This window comes from Balearica regulorum, chromosome 1 (assembly GCF_011004875.1).
Source record: "Balearica regulorum gibbericeps isolate bBalReg1 chromosome 1, bBalReg1.pri, whole genome shotgun sequence".
Classification (NCBI taxonomy): Eukaryota; Metazoa; Chordata; class Aves; order Gruiformes; family Gruidae; genus Balearica; species Balearica regulorum.
In genome coordinates, this window is record NC_046184.1 from 339,754 (window position 1) to 352,228 (window position 12,475).

At 45.6% G+C, this 12,475-nt stretch overlaps 1 protein-coding gene across 3 annotated transcripts in view; it reads left to right on the forward strand.

Moving 5' to 3' along the window:
- Positions 1–12,475, forward strand: part of SHANK3 (SH3 and multiple ankyrin repeat domains 3) — a 382,463-nt gene that overhangs the window by 121,075 nt on the left and 248,913 nt on the right. For all 3 annotated transcript variants that reach the window (XM_075742957.1, XM_075742888.1, XM_075742921.1), the window contains exon 11: positions 2,844–2,910. In XM_075742957.1, coding sequence (XP_075599072.1) covers positions 2,844–2,910 — 67 coding nt within the window. The remainder of the gene's footprint in view (positions 1–2,843; positions 2,911–12,475) is intronic.

Sequence of the window (12,475 nt, forward strand, 5' to 3'; positions counted from 1 at the left end):
TGAGTAGCTTGGCTGTCATGTTAAGATGGCATTCCTATGTGGGAAATCTGGTTTATTGCTTGAAATTAGATCATTTATCTTCTGTGGGGACTTCTTATAGTCACCAATTCCTCCCACTTGGGTGTAGAAGCACTAAAATTGGTAGCTGTGAAATATTTTTTAAAAATAATGTACATTTTCAAGAGTTCCTATCCTTGAGACTTCCTTTTCTAATTTACCTGTCCCCAAAAAGCTATTGCTTTTAACTTAGAGGAAGGTCACTGATAAGTCTATGGTACGGTCTCTCAAATGATGGGATTGCATGCAGAAAAGCGGCGCTGGGGCAGGAGCGAGCAGCAGGTGTGGGAACGTCGTGGTGGTTTCACAGCTGGGGAGGCCGGTGTGCCGTGGAGCACCAGCTGAGGTGACAATGCAATACATGAAACCCTTTCATCTCCTTTGCTTTTTCCAAGTTGGACTGAAAAATGTAACCAGCAGGGCTCTTCTCCTTTCCGAGGGATTTATGTGAGATTATATTCTTAACAGACTTCTTATCCAGCGTGTTTCTTCTCGCCTTTCCTGGAAGTCGTAACACTTCCAAGGCAGGGAGGGAGGGAGCTTCTGTTGCCGGCAGCGTCAGCTGTCCTGGTGCCGAGAGCTCGGCAGGGTGGTGGGCACAGCAGTGGGAGACCTCCTCCTCCTGCAGCCAGACCAGGAGGGACACCCGACGTGTGTGCAATGGCAGGAGCTGCTCCACATACATTCACCGTACGTTTTAGGAATTATTCCTGAGACGTACATCTAATGAGGCTCATAATTTGTGTGTTGAGTTTGGATTTTTCACAGAGACAGTGGACTATACCTTAATTGTTTATTTGAGGAACTTTGAAGTTCAAATGCTTTTCCTAAACTCTCCTTTCCAGTCTTTTGTCAGTTTGGTTATTTTTGCTTTCAAATTTCCTCAGATCAGGTCATTTGCCCTTCTATACAGAAGCTTTCTTCGCCTGCTCAAAGAATGCGACCTTTGGGAGAGCAGACCTTGTAAATGTGTGTGTATGTATGTATAAGGAGAGACAGCAAGATTGCAATTTGAAGCAAGCTTGGGGGAAAACAGAGATTTTTACTTGATTTTTCTCTGCTGCTGTGGCCTAATTTCCCAAATGCAGAAGGAAGGTTTCCTTTCTTCCAGCCATCACTGATTGCTTCCAGCTCTGGCTGAGGAGTAGAGCGTGAATTCTGGGCTTCAGAAAATGAGAAAAATTCACATAAACATTGTTGAGCTGAGGATAGTAAGACTATTTCTGCTGATAAAGGATCATAGTAGAGAGGTGTGCATGCTGTACTGAGTCATCAAGTTAAATATATCCCTTCGTCACAAGTTAGTGGTAAAATGCAAATGAACCTCGTATTTCTAAAAGCTGTTCTTGTAGGAGGGCAGGGAAATGTTTAACAGCTGGAGCTGCCAGTATTGCTCTTGACTTTGTCAATGTCTGGGAGGGTTTGGTTTTTGCCTGCCTGATCAAATACATTTGTCTCAAATACCAACCCTAACTTAAAAAAGAAAAAGGGGAGTGATGGTCCCAGCACGGACAGGCAGAACCAGCAGCTGTGTCAGCCTGTTCCTACACGTGTCCATGCTCTGAGCAGCAGCACTTTGTTTTCGCCCAGAATCAACTTGGTCCAGCTGCTTGTCATCCCCAAATCAGCTGTAGGTGCTGCTGAGTGAGGACACTGTCCCGAGAGGCTCACGGGGACCGGGTGTGCTGGGAGGGGTGGGAAGGGCAGAGGTGGCTGTGGTTCGTGGGGGCATCAGACTCAACCGGTTCAGTCCAGAGCAGTTCTTCCAATTTCATTTCCTGACGACAGTGATGGCTTTTGTGTACTCCTACCCGTCTCACTGTGGTTCTTTCACACATTAAAAGAATACTTTTGGACCTTGTTCTGACAATATTGGATTGTTCTGCTTTACTAGCTGTGATGCAGTGCTGTTTCTGGTTATTTTTTTTTTCCCCCAAATACGCAAGTAATCAACAAAAAGTTCATGTTGCTAGTCTACTGGTTGAAGTCTTGCTTCAGGAGAGTATTACTTCAGTCTCTCTCATCTTACTCACGCATTAACCTACCTTTGTGTAGACTGCTGCTGTTCTGCGGTTCCCCAGGATGTGAGCATCTGTAGAAGCAGTTCCTGGAGTAAGACGGACCAGTTGTGTCTGTGTTTTTTGCTGGCAAAACCCACATTAGTTTCCCCTTTTCCCTTGTTCCTTTGAGTTCTCTACGATTTTTCCTGTGGAGAGAAACCATGGGATGGGTGGTGGGCAAAGCAATATTTAATGTTGGTCTAAAATGCCCTGGCTGTACTGGGGCAAGCTGCTGCTGCAGCTTTCTGAGTGGAAGCGGTTCCTTGGCCAGTGCAGCCTGGAGCAAGCATGAGTTAGTCCTGTGGACCGCTCAGGTGAGATGTGCAGGGAGCTCGGCTGCTGGTAAGTCGCCTTTTGTCAGCTAACTAGAATTCACTGAAAAGCTTCAGGCTGGAGAACATCTTGTCAGTACCTGCAGGACCTAAGATTAATTCCTAGCTGGTGTTAGGCATATCACCACCAGAATGAGGAGAGGGGAACGGTTATCTCTGAGCTATTCGCCACCCTCTCGTTGCACAAGCCATCGACATACGCTCTCCCTGCAGTGCCGAGAGCGTATTTTCACCTTGGGGTTACTGACTGGGTGAGCTGAGGCAGAACAATTGTTGGCTCTGCATCCCCCACGGAAAGCAGCTGTTGCTAGTCCATATGGCGTAATCCGTGCAAGCGAGCGCAGGATCGGTGCATTCAGAGCCGCTCAACTGTCTTCCCTCCCTCTCTTTTCAGGTGGCCATCATTGCAGGAAATTTTGAGTTGGCTGAAATCATCAAAACCCACAAAGAGTCCGATGTTGGTGAGTTTGATCTTTCTTCTTCCCACTTTTCTTCCTTTTTAATCTTGCTGTAGAGTCCAGGGCTATCTCGGTGTGGGTCTGTTAACTGGTGGTTTCCTGGTGCTGCCTGCAGTGGTCAGTGGAAGCTGCAGCTTGCAGCTCATTTTGGGTCTCGGGAGAGGCAGGACAGATCCGCTTTCCTCCTGGGGCCATCAGTATCCGGTCTGTTTATTCAGTCCAGTGTTTGCTTATGACTGCTGAGATTGCCAAGCTAAAGAATTAGCCAAACCATTAGTCTGGAGCAGCTCTGAAAAGCTCTTCTGTAAAATCCCTTATCTTTTTCTCCCTCTCTTTGCATCCTTGAGGCCATTTCGTACTAGAGATCTTCTGCTAAGGCTATGAGCTGGGCTTGGCAAAGGAGAAGATATCCTCTGTCGTAGCAGTGGTAATGGTTATGGGGCTGCCCCACGCTGAAGCTCCTATAAGTTAAAGAAGCAAAGCAGCAGCCATTCTGGTTGTACTTGCTTCTTTATGGAAGAATATTTTTGGATTTTCTGCTCAGCTTTTTTCCTTGTGGCATTTCTTCTTTCTGTGGTGTAGAGATTATCATGCGATATATTATTATATGCTATGCAAAACTGAGTTTTAGGTCAGATATAAAATCAACGCTTACTGAGTTTTCTTGAATTATTCTGAGACGTGTATTGGTCCAGAGCTCTCTAGAGCAATGGAGGAACCAGTGCGACGAGTTAATTCTCAGCGTGCGTGCCTCCACAGAAGGTGCAGAGTCATCAGATCAGCAGCTGAAAAAAGACTTGTGGAGTTTGAAACAGCCAGCAAGTACTGCGCTTGGTTCTTGGAAGTGACTGTGAATCTAGAAACCTGGGCCCCAAGACATCCTTTGTCCATTCTTTTCTCAGCTGGCTATTGCTGATAGTTACAAACAGTTGCTGAGAATTTGTAGGAAGATGTAAGGGTCAGAAAGGACATGAGGAAAGTCTGAAAATTCCTGAGTTTGTTGGTGAACGGTGCTCACAAGAAAGCCACCGTATTAATTCAAGAGGAAAGTGACTGTCTGTGCTGTGAGAGGGGTTTTGGACTAGACGACCTCCAAAGGTCCCTTCCAGCCTAAATTCTTCCATGATTGAATCTTAATCTGTGATTGACTGGCTCAATTACTTTTATGGAAAAAGTGTAAGGAAAAAGGGCATGAAAACATGTCAGGTAGAATGAATTGTTCATGTTGTAGATATGGCTGTTTATATAAAATAGGTCAGGTAACAGTTGCAAACTAATCACACGCAAACCAGCAGGTCCAGATGGTATCCACCTGGGGTCAAGGGAACTGGCAGTGAACTTCCCAAGCAAGGAGAAATTGATTTTTGAAGTTCATTAAGAACTGAGAAGTGCAAGTGTCTGACCGGAGGAGAGCAGACTGGCTTTGCTGGGATGAGGAAGGGGCAGGGCTTGGTCTGATAGTTCTCTGATAGCTCTGTAAGAACAACTGAAGCAATACTGAATCCGAGAATCTGGTGGGAAAGGGCAGCATGGGGCAGCATTGTAAGCAATAGCCCTTGGAGCAATCTTCTCGAGTTCCCAATGTTAGGCTGCACTTGTTGGGCTGTGAGACAGGAATTGGTGGCCCCCACCATCAGAAATATTCAGAGAGGATCTGCTGTGTTAAGGCTGGGGAAGGAAGAACGGTTAGCAGTAGCTTTTGCTCCGTTCTGCAGGACAGCCCTTGGCACGTAGCTGTACTTCCAGGCTCTTAGAGCTTTCGCCAGTGTTTCTGTCTGGATCCGGTGCGCTCCTCTGAGGTGGAGCTGGCTGTCCCCACTGGCTGTGCTTTGTCTTACAGCGTAGAGGAAGCCCGGAGGGTGCGAACTGAGTTTCTTTCAGGTGAAAACAACCCAGAAACTGTGTTCCAGAAAGCATCTGATGTGCTCCATCTGCTGAGAGGCATTCAGCCCGTGGCTCTAACCAGGGTCAGCACAGTTGGAAGTTGTATGCTCGGTGTGGATGCTGGGTGGTCAGTGACAGCTGTGTACAGCCCATAGGCTGCAGGACTTCTCGTGCAGGCTTTACCATGGTTCCCTGTGCACAGGTCTCCGTCCCTTCGGTCGGTTCAGAGACCGAGAGCTGCTTATTTCATCACAGCCACCAGCACTGGGGTCAAAGATGGTCAGAGTGGAAGGCTGCAAACCTGGGGAGGGAGAACATGTTCCTACAAGTACAAAATGTTTGTGGAAACTGTGGAATTGGGCTGCTCCATCATTTCCGGCTTTTTCCTTGTTCTCATGCTTTAAGGATCTGCAGACAGAGAATGCCATCTGCTGTGCTTTATTTTCTTGGTTCGACCTGGGAGGTTGGATCATGAGGATTTGTCAATGCCACCATAGACCCTCCATGGCATATCCCAGTGCTGCTTGGCCAGTGCGGCCTCTGGTGTTGCCCACGTGGGAATGGTTTCTATGGAGCGGCAAGGGCAGCCCTAATCCCCTTCCGAAGTGGCAGGAGGATCTCCTAGGGTACGGCTGCAGAGCCTTGTTTCCGACTGCTCCAGGCCGATTTAGAGACGTTTACTGCTAATGCCTTGGGGAAATACCTAGGCCACCTACTCTAGCAGATTTGGGTTGGTTTGCAGGGGCTACAATGGGAGAGCTCACTCCGAGGCAATCCTGAGCTGTGTGTCTCGTTCCCAGCACAGTCCCTGGAGATGGCAGTGGAAAAAGGCTGCGTGTTGAGTAGGAGCACCAGGAGCTGGTCAGTGGGAAACACTGCAAACAGGATGGTGTCTGAAGCTCGAGGCCTCTCTGGAGTGCCACTGTCAGCCTCCTGGCATGTCCATTTGCTTGTTCCATTGGTGTTCAAGTCTTAAATCTGCATCAACATTTATCAGTCGAATGCGTAATTCCACTCAAGAAAATCAGATGTGCATGACATTACCTGTTTTTCATTAGAACATTTGCAGTGGTGTTAATTGCATATTGGTTTTTTCATCAGTTTGATCCCGTGCCAGCTGCTCAATAATTTTCATGATCCATCTTTTTAGTAAGTTTTCTTAGCCTGTGAGTTTTAAAGTACTTGTTTCAGCTAATTAGTAGCTTTGTCATCGTGATGACACAAATGCCTCTTCCTGCTTCTTTTAGAATATACTTCTGCATCTACAAAACAACAACCCAAAAGCTTTTTTGAAGTTTCCTCCATTCTACAAACCGCTTGTTTTTCTTTAATGTTTTTGGCTCCCCTTACCGATTTTGAGTGTATTGTAGCTTCATATTGATTTCAATTATTTTCCATAATTACAGAATAAATATATTCTGCGGTACCAGTTGTCATCTTCATTTTGCCACTCTTATCCAAATAGACATTTAACCATAGTTGCTTTATTTCAGAATTGTGATTTTATAACTTTTCTTTGCTAATTTTTTAAAAAACTCCTGATTTTCATTCATGTTTTCTCTCTCTGCATGAAAGTAGATCTGGAGGAATAATATAACATTAGTTCGATACTGAGAATTTACCCTTAAGCGTTACATGTGCATAAGACTGGTTGGGACTGTCTTCCCTTTTCTTACGCTGAATATAATCAGGTCATGATTCATGGTCACTAGGCAACCACCAACTTCAAGTGAAAGGAATTAATTAATTATCAGTCATAACAAGGCCCAAAACAGTTACCCCATATTACGTGGAATACCTCTTTGTTGGAGAGTGATGATCTGCAGCTCTGTATGAGATCACCAGCATTTGTTTGTCAAACTGAAGCGCACCGTAACACTGCTTGTTTTCCTTACGTGTACAGGCAGGGCTGGGGGTAAGTCATCCCTCAGTGACCTTGTCATGGTCCCTGCTTTTGGAACATGTTTGTCTCTTGGCCCACGTCTGCGCGGGTTACTACGGCCCTGGCATACCCATATACTGCCCATAGCTCTGTATGGGCAGTGTTGCACCACAACCTTCCTCTCTCCTGCTACTTCGAGATGGATTTTTTTCAAGGTATTTAGGCATATGAAGACACAGACTGGACATAGCAAAGGTCAGAAAATGACGTGGTCACCTAACTCCTCATGAGGTGTCCCTCCCAGGTGGAAAGATAATACGCAGTGCATATCCAGATTCACATGGCCCCGTTCCCTAGTCCCTTCTCTGTGTGAGCTGACACCAGGGTATTAATTTAGAGCACGACATGTTAGGAAGATTATGTGAGACTTTGGGCGTTGAATTGTCAGTTGTTGCTGAGAAATCTCAGCTTTATGATGTTTTATAGCTCAAACCAAAAAATAAGTTATTTCTCATTAATGAGGGTGTCCTGGAGCCAACCCAAGATCAGTGTCTCCTTGTCCTTCAGGTGCCCTCATTATCTGAGGCCTGTCCCAGGTATGTCCATGTGCCCCAAAGCTATCTGTCAGAAACTGTGGGAGTTCAGTCTGGGATTACCCAGTGTATTAAAAATCTAACATCTTCTGGTGCTACTGTTTCTTCAAGTTCTCCCCTGTGAAGAGGAGAAATCCATCCCAAAGGATTTAAAAGACAGCATTTTGCTTCCTTAGGACACTATGACTTCATATCACTTGTTGCTAAGATCCAATAACTTGTTCATAATATTCACCGTTGGTGAAACATTTTTCCTTGTATGAGAGAAATGTGATGTCATTTCTGATCTTTGTCCATCCATGTTGCACTGGTTTGAACCTCTTCTGGCTCTACTATGTCTTTTTACAGATGGGGGATTTCTGCAGTGGCACAAGGAAGTCTGCTTTGCTTTCTGTATTTTTCTAGCAGTATCCCGTGTTTGAGTAGTGTTTCTGACCACTACCAAGCTCAGAGAGAACTTTTTCTTGGAGCTACACTGTAGAATGGCATAGAGCATCTCAAACAGATGTGTATGACAAGCAGAAGTAGAGGTTATAACATTTCTTCTTCCTTTCTAACCTTTCCCCTTGATCTCTTCTCAGAGTAATTTTTGGAAAGTGCTAATTGAGGTAGGTGTTAAAAAACTTTGTATGGAAGCCATAAATGAGTTCTTGATGATGGAAAGCTTTATTTCTTTTTCTCTATTTGTGACCCATTTCCTGGAATGTGTAACAGGTATGGATGTTTTTGTTGAACTTGCTCTATTTGTAAGGATAGTTGGAAAACTGTAAGCTGTCAGTGGCAAAGAGATAAGACCAATAACGATAGCTTTCTATGTGCCCTTCTTCCTTGTGTGCCTTCTACAAAGACTTTTTTTTGCTCACAATTGTCAGACAGAATATTAACCTATGTGAGGCCTTGGTCTGACCAGTCCAGCAGTTTTTAAGAAAGGGTATGGTTCTCTGAAAAAAATGCAGTGAAATATGGTGGGACAACTGGAACAGCTCTGGGTCCTGCCAGAAGCTGCTCTTCAGTTACAGCAGGGTAGAGGTAGGTTTCATACTCTTCTTGGCACAGCAAATTCAGTGGTCCAGACTAGGGATGTTCCACGGCAGAAGTCACAGGATGGTCATAGAACATAGATATTCTGCAGAAAATCACTCCTGGCTGGGAAGGCTGAGCTGTGTTTGGTGGCAGTACCTGTTTGGAAACAAGTCCAGGCTGGGTAAACTCGAACCTTAGAGTTTATTTGTATATTGGGCATGAGCACAGCAGCTTGTCACACTGTGGTTTCCCCTCTCTGAAGAGGAGGGATGCCTGTGCCTCGTGGTGATGCTCAGACATCTGCACCTCACTGGGAGATTTTTTTTCTCCATGGTGAAATGCTGGCAGTTGTTGACCCTTCATTTTCACCTCAGGCTGGCTAGGGGACCCGTGCGGGATGCTGTGAGCCTGCACCCAGAATACTCCTCCTCTCCTCATCTCTCTGAAAGCTCTTTGCCACGCCTTCTGCAGGGAATATGGTCTATCCACCAGTGACCCCAGGCCTGCTCAAGGACAGGAGAAATTTTCTCACAGGAGAAATTTATTTTTTTTCTTTGTGGGTTTGAAAAATTCCTCAAAAAGCTACTGATGGAACAGTAGCTTTTTTAGGACCAGAGTGACCCATATTGTGATCTTCTGATGGAAACAGTAATGCTTGCACAAGTCCATGCACACTTTTGCATAAGAACTCTTTCCCTGTATACAAATATGACTGTGACTCTAACTGTCACCTTGGCAAACCATGAATAGCTTCTGTTTCATTATTTTCTTAATATAGATCAGGTTGACCAGCTTCTGAACTATTGCATGGCTTTATTTTGAACACTTTCTGGGTTTTAGCATTATTTTTAGAAATGTGGACTGAATTTAGATGCATTTTTCCATAGTAACCTTATGGATGAACAGACAATGCTACCCTTTTCGGGGGTGATATATCTGCTGGTTATGTTAGCTCTTCTGCTTGCTGCATGGGTCTTGGAGCCAGTCCTCAGGTGGTTTGTGTCAGGACTCACGGGCTTGTTTCAATCTTGCTGCTTTTGAAGGAACAGTCCTATATTGTACAACCTTCATTCATGTTTCCCAGATTCTTCATCTTGCATCAAGCTGTGATGAAGCATGTCTTAACAAATGCCCGAGACTTCTCTATATTGATACCCTTTCTTGTATGTCATAGAATCCCAGACTGGTTTGGGTGGGCAGGGACCTCCCAGCCCATCCAGTGCCACCCCTGCCATGGGCAGGGACAACCTCCACTAGCCCAGGTTGCCCAAAGCCCCATCCAGCCTGGCCTTGAACACTGCCAGGGAGCCAGGGGCAGCCACAGCTTCTCTGGGCACCCTGTGCCAGGCCCTCACCACCTTCATAGTAAAAATTTCTTACTTATGTCCAATCTAAATCTACTCACTTTGGCCAATGACATTTCACCAATGTCATTGCATCACCTGTACTTTTATTGCAAATGATCTGTATTTTTTCTAAGTCATTATAATGAGAAAAATATAAATACAACTGTACCAAGAACTGACTTACTGGATAGTATTGGAAATATTCCCAACTGTGGTTCTCCATTAACAATTCATTATTGTGTCTGTTAAAATGTGCTCTGGTAACTTGTCCAGCAGTAGCATGTAATCAGAATAACATAGGATCAACACTTTCACCCAAGCTTATGATGTCAGCAGTTATTTTTGTCAGCGAGATTTGAGGTCTTAAAGCCATCCTGGCTGATACAAATTAAACTCTCATTCCTTTTTCTTAATTGATAAGTGTCCTGTTTCAGTTTTTCCAGACCTTTCCTAGAAACGATATGAAGCCAAGCTCTGTATGGTTATCAGAATCATCCCGTTGACCCTTTCAAAGCTGCCTCCCCACCTCTGGAGCTTTTGAAGGAGTATTATAAATATAGGCCAGCGACTCAGTGAGCTGTATTGCAAATTCTTTTGAACTTTGCTGCAGAAGCTTTTGACCTGCTAATTTGAACGTACATAACTGAGCAAGCATCAGTTACTGCTATCCTTGGAATTGGGGAAGTTTAAAATGCTCCATTTTGGTCTTGGGTGCATTTTTTTTCCAGTACAGAGGTATGCATGGGAATTATTTTCAAGGACAAATCAGAAATACTGGTTAGATTTTTCTAATTTTCTCTCATCATTATTGTTAATTTGATTGTGTGCCGCCTGTAACAGGTCTGAGCAGTTGTTAGGATTTCCTCGGGGGGGGGGGGGGGGGGGGGGTTAGCAATGGTCTGATAGTCCAAGCAGGACCCTCAATGTGCTGAATGTAACAAGGTGAAACAGAGGAGTGAAAAATGCACCAAACTCTTGCAAGGAAAAATTTCCAGTGTTGAAATGCATCAGGCTGATGGATTTTATCTGAAGAGAAAGGCCGAAAATCTCATATCAGAGTACCACTCACAGGTGAATTGCCAGCACATTTGAGAATTGCTTGTAGGGGAAAACTAGCAAGGTTAATTAAGATGTATTTTTAGCAGTTTCAGTTTGAGTTTTACAAATGCAGAGTAAAATCTGTTCCCAGCTGTGAAGGGCTGGCACTGAGCAGGACCAGGCGAGAGACCTACGTTCAGGTGCAGGACTGCGGGGGGGCTCTGAGGGATGTTGTCCAGGGGTGCAGCCTCAGGTGTGAAGGTCGGTAACTGAGAGGCAAATGAAGATGGCTGGAGAAATGGTTGGAGGATGACCTTTTTTCTTTTTTTTTTGTAATTAAAAAAATACAATGCGACTATAATTCATTTCAGTGGACTACTTCTCAGTACCAAGGTAAATTTCCATCTCCCTCTTTGGAGCCAAGAGGTTCTGGTCTGCCTCATCATCTTGTCCTTTTCCTTCAGTTTTCATTCCTAGAAAAAGAATACCTGGAAGGTCTCCTGGAGTAGCCTCTCTCTCCTGCATGGGAGGAAGCCTGGGCATAATCTGCTGCGTGCCACGTGAGGGGAGATGCTGTGCGCCGTCTCCAGTTTGCTTTGTAACTTTCCATGATTGAAATGTAAATGTGGCCTCTCAGCTTGGAACTGTGGAGACATTTGCACTCTGTGTGCTTTTGCTCTTTTGCATGAATATTTAACATTGAGCCAGCAAATCTAAATAACCTCCGAGTGTTGATTACACTTTGGTTCATTAGGCTGCAGCTCAGGGTTCTTTGGAGCGTGGTCCAGGTGCTGCCCAGGTGCCCATGCAGCGTCTTGGGGCAGGAACTCCTCGGGGAGTCCTGGCTGTGTCCTCCCACCACACCTGAGCGGTGAGAGGCGTTTTTGAGTCGAGAGCCGTGCATTTCCCCTTCTGGAGGGCAGAAAGCAAACGCGGTAGCATCAGATGAACCAGGCTGGCTGGGGCACGGTTGTGCTGCTTCGAGCAGCGCTGTCATGGTAACTGGTGATTCATTTTGCTGCGAGAAATCCAGTAAACATACTTTGATTAAACTCTTGAGAAGGTATAGAAAAGAATCTTCAAAGCTGATTGTATGAACTGCACAAAGTTTTTTTCTTTATTGCTCTCACTTCCACTGGGGACGGTGGATTTGGGGGATGGGGAGAGGGAACTTCTGTCAGAATCGACTATTTGGCAGCATCCTGAAACCGTCCTGTTTCTGGCACCTGGTGGCTGGAGTTCAGGCTCAGCAGTTTGTTTTTGTTGTTATTTCTAGCGTCGGGCAGGTTGAGGAGCAGGGAGAGGCCGGCCGTGCAGCCCGCAGGGCTGGCCGAAGCATGCCTCAGGCACCCTGGGACGTACGGTTTGGGGCATGACGGCACGCCAGAGCACTTCTGAGCCTCCTGGCGAGGATTTCACCTGCCAAACCAAGGCAAATCAGCCCTTCCTGTTATAAATTGGTGTTATGAGTAAACTACCTGTACGAAACCTGAGTCTCCACCCTGAGGTTTGGCACATCAGACCCTGGCTGGGGAGCAGCTCCTTGGGTTTCATGTCTGGTCCAAGGTCTCTTTCTGCTACCCTGTCCCTGCTCAGAGTTTGGGGGATTGTCGTGGTTTTACCCCAGCTGGCAGCTGAGCACCACGCAGCCGCTCGTTCACTCCCTCCCCATCGGGATGGGGAGAGAATTGGAAGAGTTAAAGTGAGAAAACTCGTGGGTTGAGATAAAGACAGTTTAATAGGTAAAGCAAAAGCCGCGCGCACAAGCAAAGCAAAGCAAGGAATTCATTCACCGCTTCCCA